The sequence below is a fragment of the Anolis carolinensis genome, unplaced genomic scaffold (genome assembly GCF_035594765.1).
Source record: "Anolis carolinensis isolate JA03-04 unplaced genomic scaffold, rAnoCar3.1.pri scaffold_14, whole genome shotgun sequence".
Taxonomy (NCBI): Eukaryota; Metazoa; Chordata; class Lepidosauria; order Squamata; family Dactyloidae; genus Anolis; species Anolis carolinensis.
In genome coordinates, this window is record NW_026943825.1 from 6,259,150 (window position 1) to 6,274,828 (window position 15,679).

At 37.2% G+C, this 15,679-nt stretch overlaps 1 protein-coding gene across 10 annotated transcripts in view; it reads left to right on the forward strand.

Moving 5' to 3' along the window:
• The window catches only part of mark2 (microtubule affinity regulating kinase 2), a 134,898-nt gene that overhangs the window by 81,137 nt on the left and 38,082 nt on the right, over positions 1–15,679 (forward strand). For all 10 annotated transcript variants that reach the window (XM_016998128.2, XM_062965142.1, XM_062965141.1 and 7 more), the window contains exons 4-12: positions 621–669; positions 2,841–2,906; positions 6,595–6,665; positions 7,118–7,174; positions 10,070–10,306; positions 10,420–10,539; positions 13,507–13,606; positions 13,725–13,837; positions 15,479–15,611. In XM_016998128.2, the coding sequence (XP_016853617.2) occupies positions 621–669; positions 2,841–2,906; positions 6,595–6,665; positions 7,118–7,174; positions 10,070–10,306; positions 10,420–10,539; positions 13,507–13,606; positions 13,725–13,837; positions 15,479–15,611 (946 nt within the window). The remainder of the gene's footprint in view (positions 1–620; positions 670–2,840; positions 2,907–6,594; positions 6,666–7,117; positions 7,175–10,069; positions 10,307–10,419; positions 10,540–13,506; positions 13,607–13,724; positions 13,838–15,478; positions 15,612–15,679) is intronic.

The window sequence follows — 15,679 nt, forward strand, 5'->3', positions numbered from 1 at the left end:
GCCAAAGGAACGGATGTCCCGATCCTCAAACATCTCTGCTTCATTCAGAGAAATGCTGCACTCGCAGAGCTTAGACCGTGATGTATTTCAGTTTCAATGTTGACTTCTGTGGGGAGGTGGCTGCCAAAGGAACGGATGTCCCGATCCTCAAGCATCTCTGCTTCATTCGGAGAAATGTTGCACTCTCAGAGCTTAGACCGTGTTGTATTTCAGTTTCAATGTTGACTTAACGTCAGGAGGAAACTTTTACCTTTACTTTACTAATAATAACTTAATTTTTCTGCCCTGCCTCCACTTCCCCAAAGGGACTCGGGGCAGCTAAAATGGGGCCAAAAGAACGAAAGAAAATACATACATAATACACTTCAGCAGCAGATAAAAATACATCAGGATAAAACCCACAATTAAAAAATAAAATTGGGGCAATAACACATCCCAGTTTGACTCCTGATTCCACCGTAAATGGGTCACTTTGGAAGCCATAGCTGAACAAGATGTCCATCATAGAGGAGCCACAGGATGTTCACAAATTTGTCAGGACATTTAATTTTTTGGAAGATGGTCCAGAGAGCACTGCGATTCACTATGTCTGACTCCACTGTTTTCCTTTCTTTCTTCAGCTTTTCCGGGAAGTGCGAATAATGAAGGTCTTGAATCATCCCAATATAGGTAAGACCCCAATGGATAGAAGGTCCCTTTCCTTCAAGAATTTCTTGAGCTCCCTTTCTTCCCTTGACTTTCAGTGCTTCCTTTGCAACGGGCCATTCTAAATCCCTATAGTGGCCTTCCTCCAACCCAGTTCTCTTTGGATGGACTGGACAGCAACCACCATCATCCCCAGATAGCATAGGAGTGACTGGGGAAGATAAGAGTTTATTTATTTATTTATTTATTTGTTTATTAGTGACATTTATATCGCGCCCTTCTCATCCCGAAGGGGACTCAGGACAGCTTACAAGTTATATAGACTGTATATACTTGAGTATAAGCCTAGTTTTTCAGCCCTTTTTTGGGACTGAAAAAATACCTCCTCGGCTTATACTCGGGTGAGGGTCCTGGTGGACTTATATTCAGGTCGGCTTATAGTCAAGTATATATGGTACATTTATTATTTTACTCTATTATTGTTGTTACCTTTACATTTATTTTACTCTATTTTTTATTATTATTAATACATTTATTATTTTACTCTATTTATTATTACACTTATTATTTTACTGCATTTATTATTATTACAGTAGAGTCTCACTTACCCAAGCTAAACGGGCCGGCAGAAGCTTGGATAAGTGAATATCTTGGATAACAAGGAGGGATTAAGGAAAAGCCTATTAAACATCAAATTAGGTTATGATTTTATAAATTAAGCACCAAAACTTCATGTTATACAACAAATTTGACAGAAAAAGTAGTTCAATACGCAGTAATGTTATGTTGTAATTACTGTATTTACGAATTTAGCACCAAAATATCATGATATATTGAAAACATTGACTACAAAAATGGCTTGGATTATCCAGAGGCTTGGATAAGCGAGGCTTGGATTAGTGAGACTCTACTGTATTACATTTATTATTTCACTCTGTTATTATTAAAAAGATGCATAAGCACATTTACATTAAAGAAGATGAAAATAACGATTTAATCAGAGTTGAACAGTCATATCTTAAATTACAGTTTGATGTAAATATTCAAAAACAATTAAACTACTGATGCTTCAATTAATGTAATTTTATTGGTATCTCGGCTTATACTGGAGTCAATGTTTTCCCAGTTTTTTTGTGGTAAAATTAGGTGCCTCAGCTTATATTTAGGTCGGCTTATGCTCGAGTATATATGGTACATACAATATATTATATTATTTGTATAGCATAATATAAGCACTATACAAGCATTATATATTATTATCGTATATACTCGAGTATAAGCCGAGGCACCTAATTTTACCACAAAAAAACTGGGAAAACATTGACTCCAGTATAAGCCGGGATACCAATACATTTGCATTAATTGAGGCCTCGGTAGTTTAAATGTTTTTGAATCTTTATATCAAATTGTGAAATAATAAATGTATTAATAATAATAAAAATAGAGTAAAATAAATGTAAAAGTAACAACAATAATAGAGTAAAATAATAAATGCAATTGTAATAATTAATAGAGTAAAATAATAAATGTAACAATACCGATAATAATAGAGAAAATAATAAATATATCATATATACTTGAGTATAAGCCAACCTGAATATAAGCCCACCAGGACTCTCACCCGAGTATAAGCCGAGGAGGGTTTTTTTCAGTCCTAAAAAAGGGCTGAAAAACTAGGCTTATACTCGAGTATATACAGTATATTGTACTATGAGACTATATTGCAATATTATTAGTAATATTACATGTAATATACATATGTAATTATAATAGTGTATTATTATTATATTGTTTTGCATTATAATATCAATATTATATGTATATACAATATATTATAATATTAGTATAGTATAATATGAGCATTATATATTATTATATTGTTAAATTGATGCAGGAGACATGGTGTTGCAGTGCAACATATCTGGAGAGAATGAGACTGGAAAAGGCTGCCCTACAGCTTTAGTTCTTGCATGGTAATTACTCTTAAGGCCTTTAAGTTAGCAGCTATTATGTGCTGGCGAATTCCAAAAGTTAATTACCCTCTAAATATGAAGGCGTGCTTCCTCTTTACAGCCAGTGGATCACCAGTCAGTTTCATTGCTGAGCTTTCTCCACATAAAATTATTGCTTTTGTAAAAAAAATAAAAAATAGCCACCTTTCCTGCTGTTTAGCCTTCTGTCTGTTTGCCTTGCAGTTAAATTATTTGAAGTCATAGAAACAGAGAAGACACTGTACCTCGTCATGGAGTATGCCAGTGGAGGTAAGTGTTTGTTTTCAAGGCTATTGAAAGACCTGTTGAATGAATGATCCTTATTCTGGGAGCCAGTTTGGTGGCCCCAAAGGTTATGGGCCTCACAGCTAGCTTCTTGTTTTCCTTTCTTGATAATTTGGATCAGCGGGGTAGTTCAGGCAGATATGGAAAAATGACTCTTATGGTGTCAAAAGTGAAAAGACATGGAGTGAAAGATAAGCTTTTGTTACAGGTGTCCCAATTTGCTTTTATTTCAACCACAATTATTCGGAGTTGATAGCACAAGCACTAGTCCACCCACCCATGACAATAAGAGAAACTGATTTTGGTTGCTGGTTGATGCCTTTTTATATATTGTTACTAGCTTTGCCCGGCCACGCGTTGCTGTGGCTTATGCTTTCAGAGTGTTGCTCTTTATTTACTGTCCTAATTTTAGAGATTATATTGTTGTGTATTATTATATCACAGTAATTATTACATATTATATTTATAATTTTATATTATCTCCTTAGAACTGGATTATATGAGGCCCCTTCTTCACAGCTGTATAAAATGCACACTGAAGTGGATTATATGGCAGTGTGGAGTCCAGATAATCCAGTTCAAAGCAGATAATATAAGATTCTAAATGGGTTATATAGCTGTGTGGAAGGGCCTTGAGTCTACACTGCCATATAATCCAGTTCAAATCTGATAATCTGTATTTTACAGGCAGTGTGAAAGAGGCCTAAGTGAGGCCTAACTCTGCCTGTCCCCTGGGCTGAGTGGGTTGCTAGGAGACCAAGTGGGCAGAGCTTAGCCTTCTAACTGGCAGCAATTGGATAAAAACAATTATTCCTCTCCCTCTAATTAGGACTTTATTTTTCTTTTCTTTTTGTTGTATGAACGTAGAGGCATGGATGAGGGGTTGTGCTGCCAAGTTTAGTGTTTCTGGGGTGTGTAGTTTTGTTGTTTTGTCCTAGGCCAAAATTTCATTACCCTTTTATATATATAGACTAGCTGTGCCCGGCCACGCGTTGCTGTGGCAAAGTGGTGGTGGTATTGGTTAAAAATTGTTGTGTAATTTTTATTTGACGTTATTTGCATTTTTTATTTATTTATTCATTTATTTGCGACATTTATATACCGCCTTTCTCACCCCGAAGGGGACTCAAGGCGGTTTACAAGTATATATACATACAATATATTATATTATACAACTATATTGCAATATTATTAGTAATATTGCATGTAATATAAATATACAATTATAATAGTGAATTATAATTATTATTACATTGTATTACAACATAATATTATTATTAATATTAATATTATATATATTCATGTGTGTGCGTGTGCGTGCATGTGCATTTTAATTAATTTTATTATGAGTTATATTTTTATTTATTATATTTTATTATTTTCTCTTATTATTTTTAGTTATTTTCTGTTATTATAGTATTTTATTGTATTAATTTTGTAGTGTTTTTTATTAATATTTTTTGGGTTGCTAGGAGACCAAGTTGGAGGAGCTTAGCCTTCTAACAGGCAGCAATTGGATAAAAGCAATTATTCCTCTCTCTCTAACTAGGACTTTATTTTTCTTTTCTTTTTGTTGTATCAACCTAGAGGCGTGGATGATGGGTTGTGTTGTCAAATTTCGAGGTTTGGGGGCCTGTAGTTTTGTTGTTTTGTGGGTCGCCGTGATGCCATCACTCTTTTATATATATAGATAGTGTTGTTGTTTTATTCTGTCTCATATTGTTGAATTGCATTATTCCTCTCTCTCTAACTAGGACTTTATTTTTCTTTTCTTTTTGTTGTATCAACCTAGAGGCGTGGATGATGGGTTGTGTTGTCAAATTTCGAGGTTTGGGGGCCTGTAGTTTTGTTGTTTTGTGGGTCGCCGTGATGCCATCACTCTTTTATATATATAGATAGTGTTGTTGTTTTATTCTGTCTCATATTGTTGAATTGCATTTTTATGTCATTACATTTTAAACTGTGTTTTTCAGGCTTAGCCCCATGTAAGCCACCCCGAGTCCCTTTGGGGTGATGGAGGCGGGGTATAAAAATTAAATAATAATAATAATAATAATAAGAATAATAATAATAATAATAAATATTATTATTATTAACACAAAGACATAGTATGATACAGTAGATATATATGCTGGATTTTGTATAACAAAATCACAAGTCAAAGACTTCCCAATCGTTTAAGACTGTGTGAATATTATTATTATTATCACAACGACATAATATGACACAGCAAACAAGATAGACATGCTGGATTTCATATCACAAAATCACAAGTCGAACACTTCCCAAGCGTTTAGGACTGTGTGATGTATTTTCGGATGATGCGTGCAGATCCCAGTCGGGTGGCCTTTTGCAGTTGGCAGATCGTAATTTTGTCAATGTCTATTGTTTCCAAATGCCGGCTGAGATCTTTTAGCACAGCACCCAGTGTGCCCATCACCACCGGGACCACCTGTACTGGTTTCTGCCAGAGTCTTTGAAGTTCAATCTTGAAGTCCTAATAGCAGCTGAGTTTTTCCAGTTGTTTTTCATCAATGCGACATCACAACTGTCTGGTGTGTTGTGTTCCAGAACTTTGTCAGTCTGGATTCGAAAGTCCCACAGTATCTTTGCTTGCTCATTTTCCAATACTTTTGCAGGTTTGTGATCCCACCAGTTCTTTACTGCTGGGAGGTGGTACTTGAGGCATAAGTTCCAGTGAATCATTTGGTCCACATAGTTGTGCCTCTGTTTGTAGTCTGTCTGTGCGATTTTCTTACAGCAGCTGAGAATATGATCAATGGTTTCGTCGGTTTCCTTGCACAGTCTTCATTTTGGGTCATCAGCTGATTTTTCTATCTTGGCCTGAATTGCCTTTGTCCTGATGGCTTGCTCCTGGGCTGCAAGGATCAGGCCTTCTGTCTCCTTCTTCAGGGTCCCATTCGTGAGCCAGAGCCAGGTCTTCTCCTTATCAGCATTTCCTTCCATTTTGTCAAGCAACTTTCCATGCAATGTTTTGTTGTGCCAGCTGTCAGCTCTAGTTTGTAGTGCGGTTTTCTTGTACTGGTTTCTGATTTTTGTCTTCAATCAAAGCAGGTTCTTCACTTTGCTTTACATATTCTGCCAGGGCATGTTCTTCTTCTTTGACTGCTTGTTTGATTTGTAAGAGTCCTCTGCCTCCTGATCTTCTAGGCAGATATAGGCGGTCAACATCACTGCGAGGGTTGTTGTTGTTATTATTACTTTATTATGACACAGCAAACAACATAGATATGCTGGATTTCATATCACAAAATCACAAGTCGAACACTTCCCAAGTGTTTAGGACTGTGTGATGTATTTTCGGATGATGCGTGCAGATCCCAGCAGGGTGTTGTTGTTGTTGTTGTTGTTGTTATTATTATTATTATTATTATTATTATTATTATTATTATTATTATTATTTGAAACACAACAAGATGAATCCACAGCAGACACTCTGCTGGCTGTTGTATTGGATCCCACGTCGGACACATCCCAAGTGTCTAGGACTGTGTGATGTGTCGGCGAATAATACATGCAGATCCCAATTGGGTCACCACTGGGACCACCTTGACTGGCTTGTGCCAGAGTCTTTGCAATTCGATCTTTAAATCCTCATGTTGTTGTTGTTGTTATTATTATTATTATAGTATTTACATCCCATGTTTTGCAGGTGAGGTGTTTGACTACTTAGTAGCCCATGGAAGAATGAAAGAGAAGGAAGCACGGGCAAAATTCCGACAGGTTGGTGGATCACAGCATTACTGCTATTCCTTTCCATTAATTCACTCATGCATCAGACAGGACTAAAGATACAGCAGAGGTATCTGCTCCTGTCTGTTTAGTTGCCATGGAACAAGAATCATGGAAATTGTTCCAGTCAATCTCAGTTATCTTGGTGTGGAAATAGTCTCCTGACCTTGTCGAAGGCTTTCATGGCCAGAATCACTAGGTTACTATGAGTCTTTCAAGCTGTATGGCCATGTTCCAGAAGCTTTCTCTCCTGACGTTTCGCCCACATCTGTGGCAGGCATCCTCAGAGGTTGTGAGGTCTATCATATACCTCACAACCTCTGAGGATTCCTGCCACAGATGTGGGCAAAATGTCAGGAGAGAAAGCTTCTGGAACATGGCCATACAGCCCGAAAGACACCCAAGCCAGTCTCCTGACCATTGCTGTTCTCTTTCTTTTTCAGATAGTTTCTGCTGTGCAGTACTGTCACCAAAAGTTCATTGTACATAGAGACTTGAAGGTGAGTAACAAATATCAAAAGCACTTATGGGCAAGGGAATGTACAGTTTGGCTCATTTATGTGCCAAAGATGTGAAATTTCAAAATCAGAGCTTGGGCCATGCTAAGATGTTCGGGAGGGCCTCGTGATCGCTGATAAAAACTTAGGAACTTTTTTTGAATAATGCAGTAATGCAGGTTTGATAAGCCATCTTTAACCAGAGTCTTCTAGCATTCAGGCTCTTGGATTTATCTCCAGCATCCTGTTTGTTAGAAATCTGGCAGAAAGAACCCTATATTGTACTAGGCTAATACAGTAGAGTCTCACTTATCCAAGCTTTTGGATTATCCAAGCCATTTTTGTAGTCAATGTTTTCAATATATCGTGATATTTTGGTGCTAAATTCGTAAATACAGTAATTACAACATAACATTACTGCGTATTGAACTACTTTTTCTGTCATCATGTATAACATGATGTTTTGGTGCTTAATTTGTAAAATCATAACCTAATTTGATGTTTAATAGGCTTTTCCTTAATCCCTCCTTATTATCCAAGCTTCTGCCGGCCCGTTTAGTTGGATAAGTGAGACTCTACTGTAATACTAATAATATTACAATATAGTGGTATAGTACAATATAGTAATAAATAATGCTTATATTGTGCTATGCTAATAATATAATATATTGTATGTACATATAACTTGTAAGCCACCCTGAGTCCCCTTTGGGGTGAGAAGGGCAGGATATAAGTGTTTCAAATAAATAAATTCTTTTTTTTGTGGGTATATTTTTATAAATTGTAGACTTTTATCTTTCTCTCTTCTTCCTACTTTTCTATACCTTGGTTGTTCTCACTCTTTCGATGTAGTATAAAAAATTAAATAATATTCTTTATAAAAATAAATAAATACTGTATATACTCGAATATAAGCCGACCCGAGTATAAGCCGAGGCACCTAATTTTACCACAAAAAAACTGGGAAAACATTGACTCCAGTATAAGCCGAGGGTGGTAATTTTCAGAAATAAAAATAGATACCAATAAAATTACATTAATTAAGGCATCATTAGGTTAAATATTTTTGAATATTTACATAACGCTCAAATTTAAGATAAGACTGTCCAACTCTGATTAAATCATTATTCTCATCTTCTTCAATGTAAATGTGCTTATGTATCCTTTTAATAATAATAGAGTAAAATAATACATGTAATAATAATAATTAATACAGGAAAAGAATACATGTAATAATAAATAGAGTAAAATAATAAATTCAATAATAATAATAATAATAAACAGTGAAATAATAAATGTATTATTAATAATAATAAAAATAGAGTAAAATAAATGTAATAGTAGCAACAATAATAGAGAAAAATAATAAATGTAATAATACCAATAATAATAGAGAAAAACAATAAATGTACCATATATTCTTGAGTATAAGCTGACCCAAATATAAGTCAACCAGGATCCTCACCCTGAGTATAAGCCGAGCGAGGGCTGAAAAATTAGGCTTATACTCAAGTATATATAGTACCAATAAAATTACATTAATTGAGGCATCAGTAGGTTAAATGTTTTTGAATATTTACATAACGCTCAAATTTAAGATAAGACTCTCCAACTCTGATGAAATCATTATTCTCATCTTCTTCAATGTAAATGTGCTTATGTATCCTTTTAATAATAAGAGAGTAAAATAATAAATGCAATTATATATATATATATATATATATATATATATATATATATATATGTGTGTGTGTGTGTGTGTGTGTGTGTGTGTGTGTGTGTGTATGTATGTATGTATGTATATGGGTGTGTGTCAGGAGCAACCGGAGTTGCTTCTGGAGTGAGAGAATTGGCTGTCTGCAAGGACGTTGCCCAGGGGACGCCTGGATGTTTTTTGATGTATTTACCATCCTTGTGGGAGGCTTCTCTCATGTCCCCGCATGGAGCTGGAACTGATAGAGGGAGCTCATCCGCACTCTCCTTGGGTGGGATTCGAACCTGGCAGCCTTCAGGTCAGCAACCCAACCTTCAAGTCACAAGGCTTTTATCCCCATGGCCACGGGAGAAAAACAATAAATGTACCATATATTCTTGAGTATAAGCTGACCCAAATATAAGCCAACCAGGATCCTCACCTGAGTATAAGCCGAGCAGGGCTTTTTCAGTCTTTAAAAGAGGGCTGAAAAACTAGGCTTATACTCAAGTATATACAGTAGTTAACAACTTGTAGAGGGTAATGTGTAAGCTAAATCGAGTTGTGCATTATGTTTGTTTATTTTAATTTAAGCCTCCCTAGTCCCCATGGGGAGATGGTGGCAGGGTACAAAAATAAAATCTATATATATAAAAGAGTGATGGCATCACGGCGACCCACAAAACAACAAAACTACAGGCCCCCCAACCTCGAAATTTGACAACACAACCCATCATCCACGCCTCTAGGTTGATACAACAAAAAGAAAAGAAAAATAAAGTCCTAATTAGAGAGAGATGAATAATTGCTTTTATCCAATTGCTGCCAGTTAGAAGGCTAAGCTCCTCCAACTTGGTCTCCTAGCAACCCAATAAAAAATAATAAAAAACACTAAAAAATTGATACAATAAAATACTATAATAACAGAAAATTAAAAATAATACAAGAAAATAATAAAATATAAGAAATAAAAATATAACTTACAATAAAATTAATAAAAAATGCAAATAACGTCAAATAAAAATTACACAACAATTTTTAACCAATACCACCACCACTTTGCCACAGCTACGCGTGGCCGGGCACAGCTAGTCATTACTATAAAGTTGTTGTTATTGTTGTTGTTACCAGTATTGAGGTGCCTTAGCATCGTCTGACCTTTGTTTTTGCCGCTTCTGAATCGGTGATCTCCTCTTCCTTTTCAGGCAGAGAATCTGCTCCTAGATGCCGATATGAACATTAAAATTGCAGACTTCGGTTTCAGCAACGAGTTCACGTTTGGCAACAAGCTTGATACGTTCTGCGGGAGCCCTCCGTACGCTGCCCCCGAGCTTTTCCAGGGCAAGAAGTACGACGGCCCCGAGGTCGATGTCTGGAGCCTTGGGGTCATCCTTTACACACTGGTCAGCGGCTCACTGCCTTTTGATGGGCAGAACCTCAAGGTAAAGGGGGCCAGAGCAGTGCTTTGCTCTCTTCCAAACTGGTGGTTGTGGCAAAACTGAGAAACCAGTTTCCTCTGCGATCAACATTTCTTAGCAGTGCTTTCCTTTTGCAGGAGCTGCGAGAACGGGTCTTGAGGGGGAAGTACCGGATCCCCTTCTACATGTCTACAGACTGTGAGAACCTGCTGAAAAAATTCCTCATCCTCAACCCTAGCAAGAGAGGCACTTTAGAGGTTTGCTGGCAGTGGGGTGGCCCTATGTGTGTGCAGAGGATGTGGGGAGAGCCTGTGCGAAATATAGTAGAGTCTCACTTATCTAACAGTCGCTTATCCAACATTCTGGATTATCCAACGCATTTTTGTAGTCAATGTTTTCAATACATCGTGATATTTTGGTGCTAAATTTGTAAATACAGTAATTACTACATAGCATTACTGTGTATTGAACTACTTTTTCTGTCAATTTTGTTGTATAACATGATGTCTTGGTGCTTAATTTGTAAAATCATAACCTAATTTGATGTTTAATAGGCTTTTCCTTAATCTCTCCTTATTATCCAACATATTCGCTTATCCAATGTTCTGCCGGCCCGTTTATGTTGGATAAGTGAGACTCTACTGTACTTGTTTTTCTACTTTAACCCAACTTCAGATTGGCCCTGTAACATTGAAACTCAGATTACCACCATCAGTTGAGCCAGCTTATGATTATATGAAGTTAGTGGGTTGCTGTGAGTTTTCCGGGCTGTATGGCTCTGTTCCAGGAGCCCCGGTGGCGAAGTGTGTTAAAGCGCTGAGCTGCTGAACTTACAGACCGAAAGGTCTCAGGTTCAAATCCCGGGAGCAGCTTGAGCGCCTGCTGTTAGCTCCAGTTCGAAAACATGCCAATGTGAGTAGATCAATAGGTACTGCTCCGGCGGGAAGGTAAGGGCGCTCCATGCAGTCATGCCAGTGGCCACATGACCTTGGAGGTGTCTACGGACAACGCCGGGTCTTCAGCTTAGAAATGGAGATGAGCACCAACCCCCAGAGTCAGACATGACTGGACTTAACATCAGGGGAAACCTTTACCTTTACCTATGGCCCTGTTCCAGAAGCATGCTCTCCTGACGTTTCGCCCACATCTATGGCAGGAATCCTCAGAGATTGTGAGGTCTTTTGGAAACTAGGCAAGTGAGGCTTATATATCTGTGAAATGTCTAGGCTGGGAGAAAGAACAAAGGATGCCCTTAGGCTGGAAGCAGCCAAGCTTTGAAGCTGTAAGGCTGTTAAATCAAAGTAGCCATTGGCAACATTCACACTTTCCTCAAATAGATAAGAGTTCTTCTCCCACCCTGGACTTTCCACAGATATATAAACCCCACCTGCCTAGTTTCCAACACACCTCACAACCTCTAAGGATGCCTGCCATAGATGTGGGTGAAACGTCAGGAGAGAATACTTCTGGAACATGGCCATACAGCCCGGAAAACGCACAGCAACCCAGTGATTCCAGCCATGAAAGCCTTTGACAACAATGTTTTGATTGGTCACATTTCCAGATCTAGATGCACCGTTTGTATTTCTGATCACATCTTTTTCAAGAAAGAAGTATCTTAGCTGGTAGGGAAGCTGTGCGACAGTTGCCCCAATGAAAGTCAATTCCAGATATGCTGTGTGCCTAATAAAATAATAATAATAACAACAACAACTTTATTTTTGTATCCCGCCCCATTTCCCCGGAGGGACTCGGGGCAGCTCACATGGGGACGAAGCACGGTACATTAAAAAATACAGTATCAATACATTTAAAACAAGAACACATGAACAAGCATGTAAAACAAACATATAAACAATAAAACATAATGAATAGTAGAATATTTTTATATTGCTGCTGCAGTCCCCCCACCAATGAAGTTGATTGAATTGTACTTGGTGGTTGATTGATATTATTACCGCTGTATTAACTCCTGTTTTATTGTCTTACTGTGTTTTATTTTTTGTATATTGTGCAATGTATTTATGCTGTTGTTTTTGTAAATTATGATGGTCGGGCCTTGCCCCATGCAAGCCACCCTGTGTCCCTGTGGGGAGATGGTGGCGGGATAAAACTAAAGTTGTTGTTGTTGTTGTTGTTGTTATTATTATTATATTGTATGACACAGCAAACAAGATAGATGTGCTGGATTTCATATCACAAAATCACAAGTCGAACACTTCCCAAGCGTTTAGGACTGTGTGATGTATTTTCGGATGATGCGCGCAGATCCCAGTAGGGTGGCCTTTTGCAGTTGACAGATCGTAATTTTGTCAATGTCTATTTATTATTATTATTATTATTATTATTATTTTATGACACAGCAAACAAGATAGACATGCTGGATTTCATATCACAAAATCACAAGTCGAACACTTCCCAAGCGTTTAGGACTGTGTGATGTATTTTCGGATGATGCGCGCAGATCCCAGTAGGGTGGCCTTTTGCAGTTGACAGATCGTAATTTTGTCAATGTCTATTTATTATTATTATTATTATTATTATTATTTTATGACACAGCAAACAAGATAGACATGCTGGATTTCATATCACAAAATCACAAGTCGAGCACTTCCCAAGCGTTTAGGACTGTTTGATGTATTTTCGGATGATGCGCCCAGATCCCAGTAGGGTGGCCTTTTGCAGTTGACAGATCGTAATTTTGTCAATGTCTATTTTTTATTATTATTATTATTATTATTATTATTATTATTATTATTATTATTATTATTATTATTTTATTATAACACAGCAAACAAGATAGACATGCTGGATTTCATATCACAAAATCACAAGTCGAGCACTTCCCAAGCGTTTAGGACTGTTTGATGTATTTTCGGATGATGCGCCCAGATCCCAGTAGGGTGGCCTTTTGCAGTTGACAGATCGTAATTTTGTCAATATCTATTTTTTTATTATTATTATTATTATTATTATTATTATTATTATTATTATTATTATTATTAAAGCACTGTTAGAGTATTCGATGGGGTCAGGCGATAAAATATATATGTGTGCAGTCATTTCAATCTCTCTCATTGGAGAGGAATAACATCCAGTATGCCTGTTCAATCAAACGCACAATGAAATAACCAAGTTTTAAACCCTTTTCGGAATGTTTCCAGAGTTGGGGCTGATGTAATTTCCTCTTCCTAATAAGACGCATCCCCTTCTCTTCCTTGTAGCAAATCATGAAAGACCGCTGGATGAATGTGGGGCATGAAGACGATGAGTTAAAGCCTTATGTGGAGCCTTTGCCTGACTACAAGGACCCTCGGCGGACAGGTAACGGTGCAGGGCAGAGTGGCCTGCAGATTTCCGCTCTCCTCTCAGTCATTTCCCTCTGTGCATCTCTTTCTGACCCTCTCCTTTTCCCCCTTGACTCCCTTCTGTTGCCCTACAGAGCTCATGATCTCCATGGGATACACCCGAGAGGAAATCCAGGACTCGTTAGTCAGCCAGAAGTATAACGAAGTAATGGCTACATATCTGCTGCTAGGATACAAAAATTCAGAGGTAGGTGCTTTGGCTGTCAGAGAGATATATGTGGCTGTGTGGTTAATTTGTTTTACCTTTACCTTTTATATTGTACTCTACCACTATCTTGTAATATTATTAGTAATATTACATGTAATATAAATATACAATTATAATAGTGTATTATTATTATATTGTATTACAGTATAATATTATTATCAATATTATGTATATACAATATATTTTATTATTAGTATAGCATAATATGAGTTATATATATATACACACACACACACACAAACTGAGGGTCAGTTCTCTATCTGTAAATTAGTTAGCATATTAAAAATAAATATTGTAGTGGTGGTTTTGTTCTTCTTCATTGGCTTCTTTTGGCCCTCTGATGTATTAATATATATACTAATAATATATTACAAATTATATGTACATACAATATATTATATTATTACCATAGCACAATATAAGCATGATATATTACTGTATTGTACTAGACCACTGTACTGTAATAGTATTAGTAATATTACATGTAACATAAGTAAAGGTAAAGGTTTCCCCTGACGTTAAGTCCAGTCATGTCTGACTCTGAGGGTTGGTGTTCATCTCCATTTCTAAGCTGAAGAGCCGGAGTTGTCCATAGACACCTCTAAGGTCATGCAGCCAGCATGACTGCATGGAGCGCCGTTAACCTTCCCGCTGGAGCGGTACCTATTGATCTACTCACATTGGCATGTTTTCAAACTGCTAGGTTGGCAGAAGCTGGAGCTAACAATGGGCGCTCACTCCGCTCTCCACATTTGAACCTGCGACCTTTCGGTCTGCAAGTTCAGCAGCTCAGCGCTTTAACACGCTGTGCCACCGGGGGCTCCACTACATGTAACATATACAGTAAAGTCTCACTTATCCAACATAAACGGGCCGGCAGAACGTTGGATAAGCAAATATGTTGGATAATAAGGAGAGATTAAGGAGAAGCCTATTAAACATCAGATTAGGTTATGATTTTACAAATTAAGCACCAAGACATCATGTTATACAACAAATTTGACAGAAAAAGTAGTTCAATGTGCAGTAATGCTATGTAGTAATTACTGTATTTACGAATTTAGCACCAAAATATCACGATGTATTGAAAACATTGACTACAAAAATGCGTTGGATAATCCAGAACGTTGGATAAGCGAATGTTGGATAAGTGAGACTCTACTGTAATATACCATGATAATAGTGTATTGTTATTATATTGTATTGCATTATAATATTATTATCAATATTATATGTATATACAATATATTTTATTATTAGTATAGCATAATATTAGTATTATATATTTTATATTGTTATATTGACACAGGAGACATGGTGGAATGGTGTCTTCCTGCCCCCCACTTCTCCACTCTGGCCCCAGAGTGGCAGTTAGTCAGAGTGATTGTTATTATTATTCATGTGAATTATGTTTGCAGACTTGGAAGAACAGTTGCAAATGGGAGGAAACAACCTTGTTTTTGAATCACTATGTATTTGTAAGCTGTAAGCTGTAAGTGCCTTGGTGGGAGAAAAAAATATATAAATATAAAAGTAAAACTGCTGTTCAAAGCTTGGGTCTCTTCTGTCTGTCCTCACTCCCACCCTGCTACCTTTTTTCTCTTCCTGGTTCTTTTCCAGCTTGACAATGATAGTATTACCCTAAAGCCACGGCCGCAACCTGAGCTCACGAACAGCACCGCCCCGTCCCCGTCCCACAAGGTACAGCGCAGTGTATCAGCCAACCCCAAGCAACGGCGTTTAAGTGACCAGGGTAAGCTTTGCTTCTTTGAGCCTCTCTTTTGCTGCCATAGAGGTTAGGAGGGGAGGGCTCACGTGACT